Here is a 19,827-nt window from a genome sequence, read left to right as displayed (position 1 = left end):
ACATCGATTGCATCAACTTCAATTTAAAAGAAATGATCAAAATGCTTTGCTGTTTTGTTACTTTTAATCTGAAGGCTTCCACGCTTCGGAGCAGAATGAAGCTCGTAGACAATTTCGGAGTTCGGTGTGTCCGAGTCGGTGGATTGCAAGGCGACATTACTGATCACCTGGAAAAGAACAAAACGCAGGATCCTCACATAACCGATGTAGCCTACTGGGAGCTGACAATTACAACATGTAGTGTTGCCAGTTGTGCATCCTAGAAATTGTTTCTACTTTCCGTTGAGAAAGTTACAGTTAGAGAAACCAGCCTCGCAGAAAAACATTATAGAAGTGGCTCCCTCTTCAAATTTCCACCATATGAGCACAACTTACTTGAGTGCCACCAAGCTCCAACGTTATTCCTTTGTTGATTGCGACAGCTGGCCGTTCATCATTGACTGGCATCACCTTCACCGCCTGTTGCATAAACCAAACATTAAGTATAATCTTAGTGTGCTGCAGTATATCAAAAGCGCGAAACCTATTTTTTGATCGTGAGAAACGAACATCCAAACTGTGGTTTTATTAATTTTTTGTCTCTGGATATCAGACGATCGTCGCTCTATGACCAACGAACATCTGCAACAATGGCATAGCATCGCATGAAGCTGCCATGTACTGTGGCATAAATCAAGATCTTTCAACGTAGGAGTCGAAAAGTCAATGGTTGCTACATATGGAAGAACCAAGCGTTTTTTTAAAAGTAACTGTGCGTGCAAACTAGTAAACCAGTAGGCTAACTTAAGCAACAGCCAGTAAATCAGTCTTTTTTTTGTTTTGATTAAACGTCTGCAAACGTTGGATTAATGTAAAAGAGAGCTGATTTACTGGTATGTTACCGACTACCAACTTCCAACACTCGGTCAGAAAAATAAAATAAGGTATTTGCTGAAATAAAACAAATGTCGTTCTGTCATCATAAACAGTTTCCAAATACAATTTCAGAAACACAGTGTATATAAAACCAACTTTTGGCAAACGTGTGTGGCTTTTGTGGCCTGTACACGAAACGAACTAATTTTTAGGTTTTGAGATTAAGGCCTGTTGTTATAGTCTTACATTACCGGTACTTAATGTTCTAGTTCAATTTAATATTTAAGCAGTTGGTTAGCTATTTCATACGGTTTTTCTAAAATTACGTTATTTAAAAAAATGATTTTTCATGCCAACCTCACCAAGAGTTTTCGACTGGTGTGTTTGCCATCTGTGATTTTCAGTAAAAAATTGTCAGCCATATTTTCGCTTCCATCGTGCATGTACGCGGGAATCACCCTGTTCTCTTTCATGTGACGTAGTGAGAATTCGTTCATCGGTTTCATATGATGCATCACGTGACTGGTGGAGTGGAAACTGTGCCTTGACATACAACGAATATTCCAATGTCAGCTATTCAGTAACTGCATAAATATTAAATAATCACAAAAAGTATGTACGTCAACAGCGTGGTTTCTTGAAACGTTTGTCAGCTGGTGTTATTCAAATAGAATAAGATACAGTAGGAACAAGTAAAATGGAATAAAAACAGAAATAAATACTACTGTAAATAAAATATGCCTGTATGTCATGATAGAATCATCTCAAACAGAATTTTATCAGTAATTACTGTATGTTAAATCAACTTCAAAGTTTAAAAGACAACTTTCAACAGATTCCACCAAAAGTGAAACAGACTGTTTTAAATCAAGGCTTTTAGAAGGGTAGCAACTGCATTTGGTTCAAATGCTGGAGCCAAAGACGTATCCGAGAAATCGTCGATGTTGACTTGAAGTTTTGAAACTACAAATGTTCATGACCCAGACAGCAAAATCTGTCAATTTTACATTGATTCAACGTATGCAGACAAATCAATGTAAATTGACGGATTCTGCTCTCTGGAAAAGCGTCAAGGTTACCTCCCGCCAGCAGAACGACGATACCGGGACAACATCTTCTTCTCGTCCATCACCATGCCATAGTTTGGTGGTTCAATCACTGAAATCATCACCTGTCAAAGAGCGTAAAACCCTTAAGCAATCAGGACGGTTCAAACTTCAATTAAAATGTACTAACTAAAAGAGCTATACACATCGCCCCAAGATTTCGGTAGCCTATTTCAGCCAGGGATATCTAAAGAAGGGGATACGAAGGCTTTTATTACGTGGGCTTTTGTTTATCGTAAATAATCTGTGTTTATCGTAAAATGACAATTGGCACCGATAGTAGTTTAATAAATCTTGTTATGATAACTTGCATTGCGCTATTAGAATCAGGCCTGGATATTCACAGCATGCTCATAGTTGCTTGTTAATTCGACTACCCATATACTTGCTTTACATCTAGCCTCCTGCAAAGGCTTTGTTATAAAAAATAGCTTACTGGTAACTTTTCGACTGTCTTTGTAAACAAGTATTCTTTAAATATACTCTAGGTAACATTTGCTAACTGTCTTCTGTAGCTCATTGTACCAGCTGCACTACAAAACTTTCTACGATTTTAAAAAGAACCACATGATTAAAGCACTACAAACTACCGCCCTGGTAGTGTCATGAGAATAAGGCAATCGCTGCGAGCCTTCATATCCCCTTCCTTCTCTAGATATCCCTGATTTCAGCAAGTCGTTTTGTTGATATTCATAGAAACTGCGAACTCGGTTGATTTTCATTCGAGTTGACAAGTATTTCAATGTCCGGGTTTTAATTTTCAAGTTTATTTAATTTAGAGCGATTTATTAATTGATGTCTACGAAACTCGCTGAGTAAAAGTAAAAATATTCCATGCACAATTTTTTTCAGTATCAACAAAATTTAAAAACTTGGTGTAGACCCAATGCTTTTTTTACCATTGTTGATGTTATTGCAATTTAAAAATATTTAATGTTAAACAGGTCAAAAAAGTTTCTGAGTTTGGCGTGAAGTTTATGACAATAAAATGTTAAAGCGTTATTTCAACCGTAGACTACATACTTCATCGTACGGAACATCAAGATCATCAATGTCTAGATTTAACGTTTGGACATTTCCTTCCTCACACGTCACGTTAGTCACGAATACAATCGGCTCTTCGTCGTTGGTGGGAGTTATTGAGATTAAAAACGGAACCTGAGAAAGAAGAACCTCAAAACAATAGCTTTTAACGCAGTTATCCCAGCTAAAAAAAAATCGTTTACGTTGAGTCAGTCTGCACATGCCGTCCTTGACGTGATCAAGAAGTTTCCGTGCCTCTGTGACGATTTAGGCTGGCAGAGAACACTGCTCTCAACATGCCACCCATGTCAGTTTGGTCAAATGATAGTGACCAAGACCAAACAAACAGTCCCCAAAGACAGAGCAAGCGGATGAAGCCTACAACATGCCACCAACTGCAAACGTTTTGGCTTGTCATTGGATAAAACTGGTGGCTTGTCACGTTTAGGTGCGCTTTTTTCGCAAGACGTTTCAATGCGAAAGCCAGTGCCCTCAAACACGAAGAAAAGCCATGACAAGACATATGATTAGATGATTACATTACCACAACGGATTTGTATTTTCCGTCTGTGACGGTTATGGTGAATTCGTCAGACGTTGGCTCTATCCCTTCGTGTTCAGATTGTTTGTACCGAATGAAGCCAGACAAGAGTTGCTCATGAGTGAACGAGTTCGTTGGCTTTCCAATGATTTTCTCATAGCCTGGCCGTGGAGTGACGTCTTCCACGTAACCGAACGTAGGGGAAGATTCAATCACGTAAACTGTAAAAAGTAACAGAAAAGGAACTTTTTCTAAATATAGCAAAGCGCATATTAAAAAGTGAAGTTGCATTATTAAAAAGGTCATATTTTTAAAAATTGTTTGAAAAACTTGAATATTTACTTAAGTCGTTGACGGGAGTATCTTTATCCTCCGCCATTATGAAATTGTGGGTAAGATCTTCCACATCTCCCTCATTGCAACGAAATACTCTGTGGCCAATTGCCAGTCTTGGTGGTTGATTATTTACAGGGAGGATTGTAAAACATAAATCTTTCATCATCATGTTGGCATTGTCTGTATCGATTGGTTGACCTGAAAGATATAGAATTTTCACCATTGCTTTGAAAAACTTGACACGTCAAAAAAGTTTCCAATGGTCACCGCGATACCTTATCACAGCTTAAACCGAGTGAAGCAAGATTGATCTGATCTACCTCGCCTATCGGAAACCATAATAGTCGCCAGATCATCCAGTGATGTCTTGCCCACCTCGCTTCCATCGTGCGAATAATAAACATTTCCATCTCTGATGTCTCTTTGTAGGAACGTTATCACTTCCTGAAATACAGTAATGTTCTAAAGTTAGCTTTTTAATTAACATATTTAAAGATCTATGCAACCACATTTTGTAATAAAAAAACGGCTATAGATGAGTGCCTTGGTAACAGCCTTGGCCTGACGCTTGAAAGGGTAGCGGTTCGATACCACTCAAAAGCATGCAGGCTCTGGCTGTGTGGTTGGCAAAACACTTAAACATATGCTTGAAGGTGGATACGAAGGTTGGCTTCCATATCTTCCGGTCAACTTAATTTAAATCTTGAACTGCCGAACGCAATCCTGGATAGGACGTAAGAAAAGTAGTGAAACACCAGTGACAGGATTCAATTTTGAAGACAGGTGTACTTAAACTGGTTTTAGAAGATTTGGTAAGCGGTTGAGTCTAGGAGCTTGTTCATAAAATTAGTTTAGTAATACGGACACTACGCAAAAGTTTAGATATGATGTTTCATCAACGCACCACCTCTCCATCCATTGTTATTGATCCGTGATGAGGAGGTGTTAAGACTTCAAAAATAAGACTGTCATCATCTGTATCTACATCACTGGCAGAAACAAACGATGAAGTTAAAGCGCTCGATCCACCCTCGGGTACACGAAGAGCTTCACTTCCTCCTTAAAATTATAATATTTTCGATGTAGGCCTACTTTGTACCGTGCATTATTGTTTATATATATGTAACCGCCCCGATAACTCAATTGGTTAGCGCGTCACTTCTGGAACGAAGAAACTTCAAGATCAAGCGGCGCTGGTTCGACTCTCGGGATGTGCCCTTGAGCAACGCACGTTAAGGACTGCTCTCCATTCAGCGGCATCTAATGGATGGGATAGTTCCCTGGCAACAAGACTTCAACAATCGGAAACTTCACTCTGTCAATCTCGGTGACCGGGCCTGCGTCAGTGATTCAAAGCCTCTACAAGTATGCCAAACTGCCAGGATTAAGCTCTGCAAGAAGCTTTCCCAGTCCGAGGATAAAGATTCAATCAATCAATCAATCACATATCAACAAATTGTTTACTACAATATCCCAATAGTGCTTTATCGGTAAAATTCAGTTAAAATTATCCCAAACACACATTAACTTTACGAAGAAAACGAGTTACTTTCGTGAACGAATAATTACGACCTCATTACTGTGTATCAATCAAACATATATTTACTACAAAGTTAACTTCGTACCTAAAATGGTAGGAAGCTCGTCATCAACTGGTTGTGCGTGCACTTGCATCACAATGGAGGAATTTTGTTTTCCATCGCTCACAGTAAGTTCGAATTTATCTTCGTGCATCTCTGATCCGTTATGCACGTAGGTCATTCTGACAAGAAAAACGTAATGTAACAAACAACATTTAATGCGATCAATCACTGACTGACAATGGTATTGTGTATCCAAATACATCAAACCTGAACAAATCCATATCGTTAGTTGTAAAACCATCTCCTTCGTGAAGAGGAATGTTATCTCGCCTCACGCTTCCAGTGAGAGGAGATTGAGAGAGGATGATCTTCAGATCATAAATTTCTGTATCGTTGTCGTGGATTTCAATAGAATCTTTCACAATCTGAGCCGAACCTCCCTCGTTTAGGTTCAGCTCAGTAGCTCGTATTGTTGGCGCCTGAAAACAATAACGACTGTTGCCATTCTTGCAATCACTAATAAACTACTGAAATGAGTTTATTAGAAAAAAAGTAATGCAATAGTTACTCCAGTTCATTTCGCCAAAAATAACTACATTCTGATAACCAAAGCAATTCATCGATTAGGGAACTTTATGGCTTATAGTGTAATAGCTAAAGTTCTTGCTAATTTACACTTATTACCATGGGCGCCGATCGCTCTCTAAAATTGGTGGGGACATTTATTAGCAAAGGTAGAAAGGGGCGTCGAGCAAAACGAGCTAGAAAAATCGGGGGTCTGTTCTGACAAACAAATAAGCTTACAGTAGGTAGGCTAGGATCTAATGCGATGTATAGCCTATATATTTAATTGTCAGTGTCAACATTGGACAACAGACGTCCAAACACTTGGCAACGAGTCTCCGGCTAATTAAAAACGAAGTCCTTGGAGAAGTCATGGAGGTTGAGCGAATTCAAAACTTTGTTGTGCACATGGCAGACCATTGCATGATTTAGCCGTTCCTGTGTCATGGTAGATCATAACCAAGTTTTGACAAGTCGCGAAGTTGAAAATGACCGTTCAGCTGAACACGAGCTGGCTGGTGAAATGAGCAATTTCCCCGCATAATAAAACATTTCTACTACGGTCGGGGTTTCCTCGCATAAAACAAAATGTTGTCCCCTCCTTTCAATAGATTTTAAACAACGTCTGACTAATAAAATCGTGACATTCGGTTAATAATTTCCTTTTTACGTTATAAAAATAATGTAAAAAGATGGTGAGGACATGTAAAAAGATGGTGGGGACATGTCCCCGCTGTCCTATAGGGATCGGCGCCCATGCTTATTACCAACTACAAGGGAAACCAGGGCGGAGCAGCTTGCTTGTCGATTGAAAAATCATTGCAAAGAAAATGGAACACTTGGAAAGACTATAGGCCTACTGTAAAGTAACATTTGATAAAAAACACTACATACGAGATTATCTACGGGTAGCACAGTGATGGTGAATCTTTGCCCTGTGAGCGATTTGCCGCTCTCGTCAGTGACGGAAAATAGAAATTGCACATCCACAGGATGAAGACCGATATCTTCCATGGGAGGCATGTAGGCTACTTTGTGGTGATCAACCGCTCTTTGTGTGAAAGTCCTTGAAAGAAAATAATCAAAACAAAAGATTAAATCAAAAATAGATCACGCATTGTAGAGAAAAATAAGCTAAATGTTTTTTTGTGTAAAGGATACCTCTACTTATTAACAAGCTTAAACATAACAACTTAATTTCCATTCACAGAAAACTTTACCGACTTTATTTTACCTGAGAGTTGGAACAGTTGGGTCTTTCATTAACATGACCATGTCATCGGTAAACACCAGTCTCCCAGCATCGAACCCAAAACCATCCACGCGGTACGCCTCTGTGGTAATGGTGAACGTTACGTCAGCATCTTCATCTTCCGCGTCGATGTACGTCATTTCACGATTGGTGACGTAAGTTACATCAGTTTCGTTAACAACAAGAACTCTACGAAAAATGACAAAGTTAAAATTACTTTTTATTTTCAGGAAGCCAGCGACTTGTTTTGATTATTCACTCGCTTACAGCTTGTTTCCAGTTGCTGGTTGTGGAGGCAAATCATCAATCGGTGTGATCTTTATTGCGACTTTGTGAGGTGGTGAGACATTGGGTACAGGTTGCGTGCTGTCCATAAGTGTAAACTCAAATGAGTCCTCAAACAACTCTCCACCAAGATGTTTGTAGTAGATCAATCCCTGGAGCAAAAAGTGTACGTCAGTTACAGAAATGTTCATACTCCGTCTTAGCAGAATAGCAGTGCTCCCAGTCAGCAAACCAGTTCTTTTTTCTATTGCTTTAACGTCCGCAGACATTAAAGCAATAGATTGATTTGCTGGATGGGTTTGAGTTGGTCGTAAACCATCACCTGGTATAAGTCTGATTGTTGAAACTTAGATATCGACCAGCCTGCTCTTTCCCACTTGCGCCGTTTCTGGACTTCTCCAGCTTTTGGAGGAACAGTGATGTTGAATTGGATATAGTCTGAACTAGAATCAGCATCTGAAGCCTCCAGCATAAAACGATGCACTAAGATAGTCTGCAAATAAACCAGCTTTTTACACACATCAAAGTCGCATCGATTCAACCAAAAAAAGGACAGCTTATGATTTTCTCTGTGAGGATTGGTAACTTTGGTTTGCCATACTGTGCTCTTCTAAATTTCTCAACCATTTTTGTAAAATATTAGCATACATGCGATTATGGTTATGCTTTGAGAATGACGCATGTAACTTTTTTTACAGCCAACGCATTCACCTGCCCCTCCTGTACTTTAAAAGCGATGTTGTTGATAAGAAAAGGTGGGGCATCGTCCTTTGGTATGATGCTGATGGGAAGTTTAAAGCGAGTACTAGAAGAAAGAATGAGAAGCTCGAGTAACAGCGCAAAAGACTAAACGAAGCATCAGCAAATGCAAAAACAGCAATTAACAACTTTTCAAAGAGAATGATAAATGAAGGTTGGTGCACCTGTGAAATCCATCAGTTACTCGAAACACAACGAAATCCTTCCTGGTATCAGTGTCGTCATGGCGGTATGAAACAAGACCATTTTCGATCTCGTTCCAGCGAAACGAAAAACCAGGCCGGTTGTTGACGTAAAGTCTCCCATGACGTAATCCTCCGGCCAAAGTAAATCGTACCTACAACAATACAAGATTTGAATCACTATTATTAAAGTAACCATTACAGCTTGTTTCCTCCTTTGCGGGATCGTCAGAACTTTCTGATAATCCCGCAAAGGGTGAAACAAGCTGTAAAAGTTACTTTGATAATAATGATTCAATCTACTTGAATTAGCTTTGCTTACCATTGCGCTTGGCATTGAGGACTCTTTTGTAGTATTAATACCATTCATCATACCACAGGACTTATGTAGCTTCAACAACCACCAACTGCAGTGTAATTAAAAACCAACTTTTTATTCAAATATTCTGCTACAGAGCCAAGTGGTGAGAGCCCTAGTCCAGCACTCCAAAAGACGCCGGCTCGACACCGCTCAAGAGCATGTGGCTGACACTCAAAGACATGCCTGAAACTGGATACGGAAATTGGCTTCCTTGCCTTCCGGTCCACTAAATCTAAATTTTCAACCACCAGGCGTAAGCTTGGATACAAAAACTTAAATTCGACAGTCCAAAACTGAATTGTAAACAAACGCTGATCTTCATCTCAAGAAAAGTACGTCGACTCATAGCATGAAAACAATTCTTCTATTTCACAGCCAACACGAAACCTGATCCAAGTTATCTTTATCAACGACTTGTAAGCATGCGTTGTCAATTGGTCGGGACTGGCCTTCAAGCATTGTAAGTCCTTCATTCCACGATACTCTTGGTGCGTTTGTGTATGACACTCGTATGGAGAATAAGCACTGAAATGACATAAAACTGATTCAACTTCACTTCATAAAATTTGAATTATTTGCAAATCGGACATAAGTTTAATGAATGATACATAAAAATTTGCACGATTTGTTTTATGCTGTTCTTTTTACAGTTCGGTAACACTTTACTGGCACGTGCTGATTTGAAGCAACAAAGTTAAGTTCAGGCTATTTTCAAGTTTTCTCAATCCGAGTAGACAACGGTCAGTGCCGGTCTTTGGGGTGTGCGAACCGTGCGATCGCACAGGGCCCGCAAATTAGGGGGCCCGCAATTTACTCAGAAAATGCAGTAATTTTTGTCATGTCCAATGGAAAAAATTCAATTCAATTCCTAAGCAAGTACCGGTATCCTTGAAGTCAGTTGCGGCTTTAGGGTGAGGCAAGTGCTGAGATTGTCGCGTCGGGCCACCTTTACATGCTTTTAGGCCCCCACGACATTTCACCATGTGCCAAATAGTTAGCCTAACATTGCAGTGTGACAACAGAATTTTGTTTTGTGGCAATTGCATTTAAATAGAATACAGTCATGTTACTTTCTATACAAAACCATTGTTATTATGCCATGTATATGATGTGTAATTTTAAAACTAATCATTTAAAGGGCCCGGATTTTTAAAACGCCATGTATCAAATCACTTAATATTCTATGAATTCAGGAAACTTCACTCTTGTGAAAATTTAAATGCATGTTACTTCCAGCAGGCGCGAATCTAAGAGTTTTTTTTCGGGGGGGGGGGGGGGGGGGCAGAAAATTTGAAAATCAATTAAAAAGAAAGAAATTTAAGCTAAACAGAATATGAACAATGATACTACGACATATACGATATGCTAGAAAATAGACATTAAAACAACCATTTTCATCAATTGTGATGCTGAGGGACTAATATCAGCTGTTTAGAAGCATATCAAACCATTTGATGCGGAAACATACAATTTTTCACAAAATTTCGGGGGGGGCCCGGGCCCCCCCATAAATCCGCGCCTGACTTCCAATATTAAACTATCATTATTATGCCCTATGCATGTAATTTTTAAAATCTAATATTGAGGGGCCCAGATTTTTTCAAAACGCCTTGTAGGCTACCAAATGTTTAACATTGCTCAGTGACAACAGAAACCAAAATTTTCAATCTTGTGGCGACTGTGTTTAGATACATGTTACTTCCAGTACAGTACTAAAATGTCATTGTTATTCCATGGGTTGAAAAATAACATTTAAGGGGCCCGGATCTTTTCAAATTGTTTCAAGTTGATTACTCTGTAGTACCCAATCTAAACAATTTTTAAATCTTAATATAGTCTACTTGTTATTGTATTTAGATGCAGTTTGTGCAGTAGGCTACATGAAATTACTTTCAATTCTAAAAAGTCATTTGGTATGTTATTTTCCCCAAAAAACTTTTATCTTTCACGTGCTCCTCTGCTATATCTAGGTAAATCTGAAATTGTGTTCACAGACTCTGTAAAATATCTGGGTGTATTTATTGAGAGTTCTCTCTCAGATGAAAATGATATTTCAAGGCAGGTACGCTCTCAGTACTGTGCTGCAAACAATGCAAAATCTCATTCCGCTAAATGCTCACCCTCTGTAAAAAAAACATTGTATTTCGCTCTTATTGTATGTCCTTTTACGCATCCCAGTTGTGGAACAAGTTTAGATCTTCTAGTATAAAACGATTACGTGTTGCTTACAATGATTCTTTTAGAATATTGCACAACTTGCCTCGTTATGTCAGTGCCCGTGAATATCAAGTAATGTATAATATAACAACGTTTGATGCTTTATTGAGAAAAAACATGTTTTCGTTTATCAACCGTTGCATTCACTCCTCCAATCGCTTTATATCAGACCTGATGTCATCTGATTGTTTTTATCGTTCTGAATACTTTCAATTCTTCCAACGCTCATTGTATATAAATTTGTAACAGTAGATAGCCCATTTAGTGAGCTTTTAAACCGACGGCATCCAAGGTGGCTCTCTGTGATCTTTGTGCATTTTCAGTTTGTGTATTATTTCGTTGCTTTTGTTTTGGATATGGACAACTTTGTTTGACGCAAATAAATAATAAATAAATAAATACCAATGTAATTTTTGTACCAGCAAAGATTGTTGAACTCAATAATAGAGTACCATTAGTGATTTATCCATTAGCTATACCTAATCATTGTAAATGTGGAGCAAAGAAAAAAAAGGATTTAAAAAAAGAGTTGTTGAGCAATTATACAAAGCATTCTTCAATTTCTAAGTTTTTAAAATATAACTTACTAGTTGCAGTAAATGCAGTAATGACACCAGTGAATCTACTTCTTTGACAACATCTTAAATGATGTCACTACTGGTGGTAACAGATTAATTCCACTAAATTCTGAGGTCAGCTTTGCCTTATTCAAACTCCAGCTGCTTGCAATGATGTTAGATCAATAGCAGAAATGCTCGATTTCCTCTAAATGTGATGTGCTGGCTAATTTTTACCCAAATGACCTAAACGCCAAGTCTTTGCTCGAAGAGCTAGTGTGCGTACAAAATGTCTATTCAGTTAAATTTGGTGTTGATGATAAGAAATCCCAGATAACTATTTTCTCAAACGGCCCTGGCCATTAGCATTTTTGCATGTATTTTGCATCATTCACTATATAGCCCTAATGAACTACATGGCATGCTTAATGTGCGCTATACCATAACCTTAAAATTGTTTTACAACATGTCTTTACTCTGAGCTACTAGATGTGGCATGCAAATAGCAAGTGCAGTGGTTTTTATTATTTTATATATATACTTCATTTTTAACTGATTGAGATATACATCTCAATGTGCTTTTTTCCTTGGATTGAGTAGCTGTATTTATTTTTCAATATGTTTGTATAACATGAGGTATTTCACCGCAAAGTATTAAGATGCATGATTGCATGGTTTACGTACTTGATGCATGATGTCTTCAATAATAACACCTTCACTCGTCTTCAAAATTTCCCCTTGTTGCCTTGCCTGTTGTGGCTTAGTTTCATGTACGAATCCATTTCTAGCCTGCTTGATTATGTTTTAACTTGCATTTGCAGGAATGAGGCAAACAATTTATTCAAATGCTGCTCTGCCACTGTGTAGAAACTGACTCTGACAGAGAATATTGCCCATCTTCAGTTGCAGGGTTACTTTGAGTTTGGCAGCCAGCAGTTTTAGCAAAAACTTTTTCTGAAGTAAACCTGCTGGACATTTTGCAAGCATTTCAAACAACTTCAATCTAGGTACCTACTTCTGAGTTCAGATGGATTCTGACCAATTTAAGCATAATAAGGAGTCCTTGCTGGTTGCTGCACAGGTACATTTGGTTGGGTTTGTTTCTTTTGCATTGTTATATTTCATGCTTAAATATTCCCATAAAACAATATGCACACATTTCTTGAAAGTTGAGCATTGTGCTTTTGATGTATTTTCATTCATGCTTTGTATGCATATTTATGCAACCAAGTAAAAGTAAACCGATTTTCTTAAATCCAATTGGATCAGTAGCGTAGCCAAGTGAGGGTGGGGATTTACCCCCCCCCCCTCCCCTTGGAACGCGTGTGATGTCACGATATTGAAAATTATGCTTTCAGTGTTTTGTGCTTTCTAATCAACACTAAATTAGTATGGTATATATAGGATCTATAATGCTCTACAACTGTTTAGTGTCCATAGTAGTCTGCAGTTAACTCGTACAGTCCATGTAAACACTGCAATATCCACAGCTGTGAAAAATTGCACTGACCTTTTATATATAGCTGATTACAGTGGTTCGTTATACAAAACTTGAATAAATCAGAAATGAAGTAAGTTCACTGTCTTAAAGCTTTTTGTCTGATACTCATCGAGATGTATGACGTCTATTTACATTTTCTAAACTTTGGGTTAACTTTAAAGCATAAAAGTTAGTGGCTTACCGGAATACGATCATTTTTGATCAACCAAGGACAAAATTAATCAATAATAAAACTGTAATAATCTGGCAAAAAAGCGATCAACCTATGTCTCTAAAACAAAGTTTGCCTAATTTTAAACGAAACTACATTAAAAGAGCTAGTTTTGCCAATACCAAACATTCAAATATCTCAGCCAGGAATTTGCAACAAGAAAACATAGAGACTTAACTTTATTTCCGAAAAATGCCCAAGAAAACATGATCTTATCCTTTTGCTATGCCACCGGACAGCACCATTTTACAGTAATATTCATACCCAAATTTTTGTTGAACATGCTCTCAGAATGCACCAAATTCAAAGTGATTTTTCAAAATTTTTCTGGGGGAGGCCCCCCAGCCGCTGGGTGTCGCCTTCGGCGAGCACGCCGTCAAGCTTCGCCTGCCGGTCGTCAACACCCCCCTCCCGTTTCTAAATACGTTACTGAATTGGATCATTGTCCTTGGGGCCCGCAAAACATATTCCGCACAGGGCCCGCAATACCCTAAGACCGGCACTGCAACGGTGTTAGTTCAAAACTACATTACAACTAATTAAGTGTTTGCAATAGCTTTCATCGAAGATGTCCTAATTCATAGTCATATTTGGGAAGCTACATTTATTTTATTAAAACTGTTTGGTTAATTTTTGCAGCTCATTGCAAAGTCAAAGAGTCCAGGATTCTGCTCAAAACGCAGTTTGAATGAATTGAACTACATTAAAAATTTATTGTTTTTGTGATGATACTGCTTGAGGAAAGAAATGTATAAACAAGTTAACTTAGACAAAACCAATGAAACCTATCAAGGTTACACCACGTAGGCCCTACTTTAAGTGGAGTACTTTCGGCAAAATATTCATCATAGACAACAAACTCCACATTGAAAGTCTGGCGTTCTGAGAAGCTCACATTGGGAGGTTGATAAGCGATTTGCAAGCTTTCTAAGTCCTGAAGAAAACGTTATAAGTTACAAACGAACAGTAAAAAGCATTGAGCAGTGAACATAACAAAATCAACAATGTTTTGCCTCGCAAGACAACAATTGGTAACAAAACTGGTCGCTAAAAAGACAAAAATATAAAAATAATTTACTACACTTGAAGTTACTCTAATTTAACCATGATTAGACGCTAATTTAACCACGATATAACTCCATCAAACCACTTTTTCAGAAAGAGCGTAAATCACAACCTGCTGGGTAAACGAAAAAATGGGTTTGCTTTCATCGTTCAGGTGGGTAATGAAACCCTGGAATGGTGGTTTGGTGACGTTGAAGACGAGGTTTTCGTTTCGGGTTTCCCCATCAACAGCCGAAATGGTCATTGGCAATAAATTGGTTGTGACAAACTGGTCTACCTGCAAAATTTATTTTTGATGCACCATTGTGTTTAACTACCATCACAAAAGATCTAAAATCTTGATAACTGAAGAATTTAGAAACGAGTGGATTAATGCATAGGCTACTGGCACTACTGCATAGCATGGTGCACTTCATACGGTGACCATGTGATACACTCGAATAAAAGAATACGTTTCTCCGTAGTTGCAACGTTCGCAAACATACATGCTCTCTCCATTAATTATAAAGATATACCTTCAGATAAAAATATACGGCGTTTGTGGATTATGAATCATACAAATATTTTAAATCCTTTTATCTCAGTTGGCTAAGCACCCGATTTTAACACGAAGAAACAGCAAGACCAAGCGGTGCTGGTTCGACTCTCGGCTTAGCAACGCACGTCAAGGACAGCCCTCCATATCTAACAGATGGAATAATTCACAGACAATAACATTTCAACAAGCGGAAACGTCATTCGTCGATGACTAGGCCTGCGTCAGTGTTTCAAAGCCTCTACTTTCTACAAGACTACGAAACTGCTAAGATTAGGTTTGCAAGAAGCTTTCTCAGTCGAAGGATAAAGATTCCCACGATCAATACAATGTGTTTGTGCATTTTAGGAGAAGAAAACTTGTTGAAGCTATCGTACAACTTACTTCTAAAATATACATATTGGAAAAACTTGGTTTTGGAGGCTGATTGGGAAACGCGTCAGTGATAGTGACAGGCAGCCAATGTCTTTCCTGCAATAAAGTTGAGCCTGAACGCCTGAAACAATGCAAACAATTTGAGTTTAAACGATTTTGTCACGCAACTTAGCATATTCCACTGGAATTGCATTCTTTATTGATGATGATATAAAAAAGACCACTTTACTCAATTAATTTACGTTTAGTTTAAGATTATACATTGCACACCATAGGCTAGATAGTTTTAAGCTAATTTAACAAGGACGCAACGTATTGGAACTACCTGTCAGTGACCACAACATGAAGAGGTACGTAATCGACGTTAGGGGTTGGAGGTGAAAGATGCTCGTATATTAATCCCATTAACACAAACTCTTCACAGCTCACAAAAACAGCACCTGATGGTCTGTATCGTACATCTCTAGAAACGACAGGTCAAAATTCTTTAAAACATTGAGGTAAATTATTAATGATATTTTTTTTAAATCTCTTCATTAATAGAAGCCCTTTAGTATGACGCTCAAATAAATTGAATTGTTTTGGTTTTTGAATAAATTAAAAAAATAAAAATTCTAATCGAAAGAAACTAAACTGTGGATTATTTCTACCAGTCGTGAAAATACTGACTCATGAACGTTTTCCATAGTTCTGTTGCTCTCCACTACCACCAAGCGACCATAAGCTGGGAAACCATCTTCAGAAATTTTAACATGGCAGAGATTGTCGAACTGTCTGTCATAATCAAAGTCAACAACATCTCGGGTGATTGGGTTAGACATCTAAAACAACACATATTAGGATGTTTATCTTAAAAAAAATTTTTTTTCGTTTGATACTCATCTTTTGGATCATGCAAACCATCAAGGAGTACAAAAAAGATCTGTACATGTGTTTTATTGATTATTCGAATGCTTTTGATGTTATCCAACATAACATTCTTTAGAGTTGTCTGAGAGACATGGGAACGCCAATGCACCTGCTGGAACCCATGAGGTCATTGTATCAAAATCAAGAAGCTACAGTTCGAACAGCATACGGAAATACAGCCTGGTTTAAAATTGAAAAAGAAACACGCCAAGGGTGCATTTTATCCCCTTCTCTATTTAATATGTACACAGAAATGGTCATGAAGAGAGCAGGGTTGAATAATTCCAATATAGGAGTGAAAATCGGTGGCAGAATTATAAACAACTTGAAATCTGCAGATGACACTACCCTTTTGGCCGAGAACGCACAAGATCTTGAAGACTTAATCATCAAAGTGAAAAAGGAAAGTGAAAGGGCTGGATTGAAACTCAACATCAAAAAAACAAAAATTATAACAACTGGTAAAGCAGATAACATAAATATCAAGATCGATATAATCAAGAAATTGAAACAGTGAAGGAATTCATATTTCTAGGCTCAAAAATAAGCTGGGACTCTAATAACTCACCAGAGATGAGGAGAAGAATAGCGCTGGGAAGAAATGCATTCGTTGGAATGCATAGCATTTGGAAGAGCAAGGATGTAAAATTAGAAACAAAAAAGAAGCTGATCAAAACTATTATATTGCCAATTGCAACTTACGGATGCGAAACATGGACAATGAACAAAACAGACAGAAGAAAGATTGACGCATTTGAATTGTGGTGTTGGAGAAGGTTACTGCGTGTTCCTTGGATAGCCAAAGTAACAAATGAGAAAATTCTCGAACAAATTAAACCGGACATATCCCTAAAAGCTAGAATCGTCAGGCAGAAACTTTCATATTTTGATCACATAATGAGAAGCAAATCAATGGAAAAAGACATCATGCTTGGTTTGGTCAGCGGAGGAAGAGGAAGGGGGCACCCAAAAACAAGATGGCTTGACACAATCGTAAATGACAGTGGAATGGGAGTGCATGAATTGAAGGAGGCTGCTTGGGATCGAGAGATGTGGAGAAAGATGACATATAGAGTGACCGAGAGTCGTAAACGACTGAACGGATGAAGAAAGAACTCATCTTTTGGTAATAAAATCATACAAAGTAAACTCATGGCTTAAACAGAAAAACTACTTCGAATAAAATGTAGGCCTAAGCGGAAATATGTAACCCAACTTCGGAAACAAAAGCTGAAAATTTTAACAGTTTGATCTTGACAATATCGTCATGCAAATTCACTTTACTTTTGTCATTCTGGGAACTCTCATCGGAAGATGGTTCACTTGAATGACGTCACAGCGAGAATCCAATATGCTGACACGAAGATAGGTAGTTTCCTAGTACAAATAGTTTGTCAAGATATCATCAAAAAATCATTGATATTTTGTAAAGAATTTGTGCCACTGTCGCTTAGGCAGAGCTTTGATATGCGGCACTACAAACGGAAAGACAAAAAATATATTTCAAGGTTGAAAAAATGCCTTCGCTGGTGGCTCACTGCCTTTTTTTCGTGGCACAAGTAGATGTGGCGCATACGGCATACACCTTTATTGTGAATAACTTTTGAAAAGAAGTAGTCTTATTGTAGTTGCAAAAACTGAAAATCCGTCTTACTTGAAGAGTTGTGTCATTAAGTAATAGATATACTTTCATCTTGACAGTATCCTTGCTCAAAAGTGGCGATCCATTATGTTCATACCTCACCGATTTTGGCAGATAATCGCAGTCAAATATCTTCAATAAAGAGCAAAGCTGGTAGTGTTAATCAGCCGACAATAACACAATCTAGGTCTTATTAAGCTTAATCAACCAATTGCACGCAAGCAGGATCATAACAAAGAAAGAGCAAATTTCTTGCTTGAGAAGACAGCGGCCTACATTTGTTATCAACTTATCGCGAAATATCGTCAAAAGCAATAAGCAATTGAAATAATTTTTCTTATGTCAGTCTGTATTTCCTTTCCTTGGAAGAATAGTAGCCTAGATGGTTGTAGGTTTTCAACTGGGTTAGTGATTAATTTCTAAAAACAAGACTTTGGGAGTTTTGGTCAGTTACCGATCCAGAGTTATTCAACTTCATTTTATCTGCCCGATTTTGCCTTTCTAGTCAAATATGTCACAAGTTAATAGTCATTACGGTCATTTAATTATTTGAGCCCACTGCTGGATCCAAGAAAAAACCGTCAAGTCACGCAATTGGATGTTCCAGATTGTGCTTCAATTGGCATGAAATCAAAGTGATTTGCTTGCAAGCACAAGCTTGTTGGTTGAATTTCATACTTCAATCAATCAATCAATCATTTTATTTTTCGTCATTAACGCGTTCGAGACAAAAAAAATACTATAATATAAACATAAAGATCGCAATTCAACCCATACTTCAGGTGTAAAGATTCCGACTCTTTGGTACATGGGTTCGTTTGTAACAACCTCAACTTTACATCTTTGCCCGGGCTCAGCAATAAAAGATAGCAATTCTTTCCGCATGTAAACAGTTCTTCCGTTCCGCACTTCAACCTCATCATTGTTCCGAACTATCTGCGAATCAGCTCTCGACGCAAAAGCAGAAAACAAAATAATTAAAAAGGCATGCGTCGTGTGTTTGTGATCAAAAAGCATATTTACAGCATTTTTCTACCTGCATAAAACAAATTACCGTACGTTAAGTTCTGCTGTAACTAGAATGTCGCTTTGTTTAAGTTATAGGCTAGAAGCAAATCTGCAACATGAACATCCAAACTAGGCCAACCCAGTAGGCTAGGCTACAATATTATCACTAAAAAGCTAACAAACGAACTTGTCAAACTAAAGCCTTACGATCCAGTAGGCTACACTAAACGAAGACTGTGACCTGCAGTCAAGACTTCTACCCAGTAGGCATAGGGGTCCAAAGGTTACGTTTTGTCCCGAGCCCGGATGATTTTAGGGGCCCATAAGTAACCTTTCCAGAGATGACTGCGCTTTTCAAGAACTGCTGTTGTTCTCGAATACTTTACAGTTATTTTTCCCTTGAGGAACTAGAGGTGCACGGTATGCTATTGTGATTTTTATATTGTTTTAAAAAGTGTTTTGGGGCCTTATAAGCATTGTACCGGGCCCAAATTACTTTCTTAACTTTCCTGTTTGTGAGTATGTACCCTCTTCATAGGCCCGTGGCAACTGTTTTAAAACAGATAGAATTTCAGCACAAAATCTTTTTCATAATGTCCAACAAGGTATGACGTAACCGAATAGTTTAGCGTAAATTTGTAAAGTGACGTCATAGCCTCACTGATCGGTACTGAAACTTTGCTGAATTGCTTACCACGAAATGTTGTGTGCTAAAGTACAGCTTTGTTGAACGCACGTTCTGTATATCACCCTACGTAAAAACATTTTCCGATTTTTAAAGGTATTTTTCAACTCTAGACCTACACTGCAATTTTCAAAATTTTCTACCTGATTTTCTGTCAATTTTCTTTGTTACTCGTCAAATAGCGAGAACAGTCCTTTATCTGAACTAGTCTGGTTGAATTTACTGTCCCTTTGCTTAACTGAATGACCATCACAATATCGTAAATTCCGTCTATG

General features: G+C 38.0%; 1 protein-coding gene across 1 annotated transcript in view; it reads right to left on the bottom strand.

The window, feature by feature from the left end:
* LOC145778950 (FRAS1-related extracellular matrix protein 1-like) overlaps positions 1 to 18,876 on the bottom strand; it is a 29,051-nt gene extending 10,175 nt beyond the window's left edge. Inside the window, exons 1-26 of the mRNA XM_082590538.1 lie at positions 18,637 to 18,876; positions 17,872 to 17,991; positions 17,502 to 17,594; positions 15,978 to 16,129; positions 15,634 to 15,771; positions 15,318 to 15,429; positions 14,511 to 14,675; positions 14,148 to 14,267; positions 9,235 to 9,372; positions 8,469 to 8,641; positions 8,257 to 8,350; positions 7,868 to 8,038; positions 7,528 to 7,697; positions 7,243 to 7,449; positions 6,903 to 7,074; positions 5,712 to 5,923; positions 5,487 to 5,623; positions 4,766 to 4,920; positions 4,182 to 4,305; positions 3,868 to 4,059; positions 3,529 to 3,746; positions 2,985 to 3,119; positions 1,935 to 2,026; positions 1,218 to 1,398; positions 376 to 459; positions 62 to 167 (exon numbers count right to left, since the gene is read on the bottom strand). Of these exons, the coding sequence (XP_082446664.1) occupies positions 62 to 167; positions 376 to 459; positions 1,218 to 1,398; positions 1,935 to 2,026; positions 2,985 to 3,119; positions 3,529 to 3,746; positions 3,868 to 4,059; positions 4,182 to 4,305; positions 4,766 to 4,920; positions 5,487 to 5,623; positions 5,712 to 5,923; positions 6,903 to 7,074; positions 7,243 to 7,449; positions 7,528 to 7,697; positions 7,868 to 8,038; positions 8,257 to 8,350; positions 8,469 to 8,641; positions 9,235 to 9,372; positions 14,148 to 14,267; positions 14,511 to 14,675; positions 15,318 to 15,429; positions 15,634 to 15,771; positions 15,978 to 16,129; positions 17,502 to 17,594; positions 17,872 to 17,991; positions 18,637 to 18,876 (3,901 nt within the window). The remainder of the gene's footprint in view (positions 1 to 61; positions 168 to 375; positions 460 to 1,217; positions 1,399 to 1,934; positions 2,027 to 2,984; positions 3,120 to 3,528; positions 3,747 to 3,867; positions 4,060 to 4,181; positions 4,306 to 4,765; positions 4,921 to 5,486; positions 5,624 to 5,711; positions 5,924 to 6,902; positions 7,075 to 7,242; positions 7,450 to 7,527; positions 7,698 to 7,867; positions 8,039 to 8,256; positions 8,351 to 8,468; positions 8,642 to 9,234; positions 9,373 to 14,147; positions 14,268 to 14,510; positions 14,676 to 15,317; positions 15,430 to 15,633; positions 15,772 to 15,977; positions 16,130 to 17,501; positions 17,595 to 17,871; positions 17,992 to 18,636) is intronic.
* Positions 18,877 to 19,827: the final 951 nt, after the last annotated feature.

Source organism: Aplidium turbinatum, chromosome 10 (assembly GCF_918807975.1).
Source record: "Aplidium turbinatum chromosome 10, kaAplTurb1.1, whole genome shotgun sequence".
Lineage (NCBI taxonomy): Eukaryota > Metazoa > Chordata > Ascidiacea > Aplousobranchia > Polyclinidae > Aplidium > Aplidium turbinatum.
The sequence above is the reverse complement of the archived record's forward strand: the minus strand, read 5'-3'. Positions and strand labels throughout refer to the sequence as shown.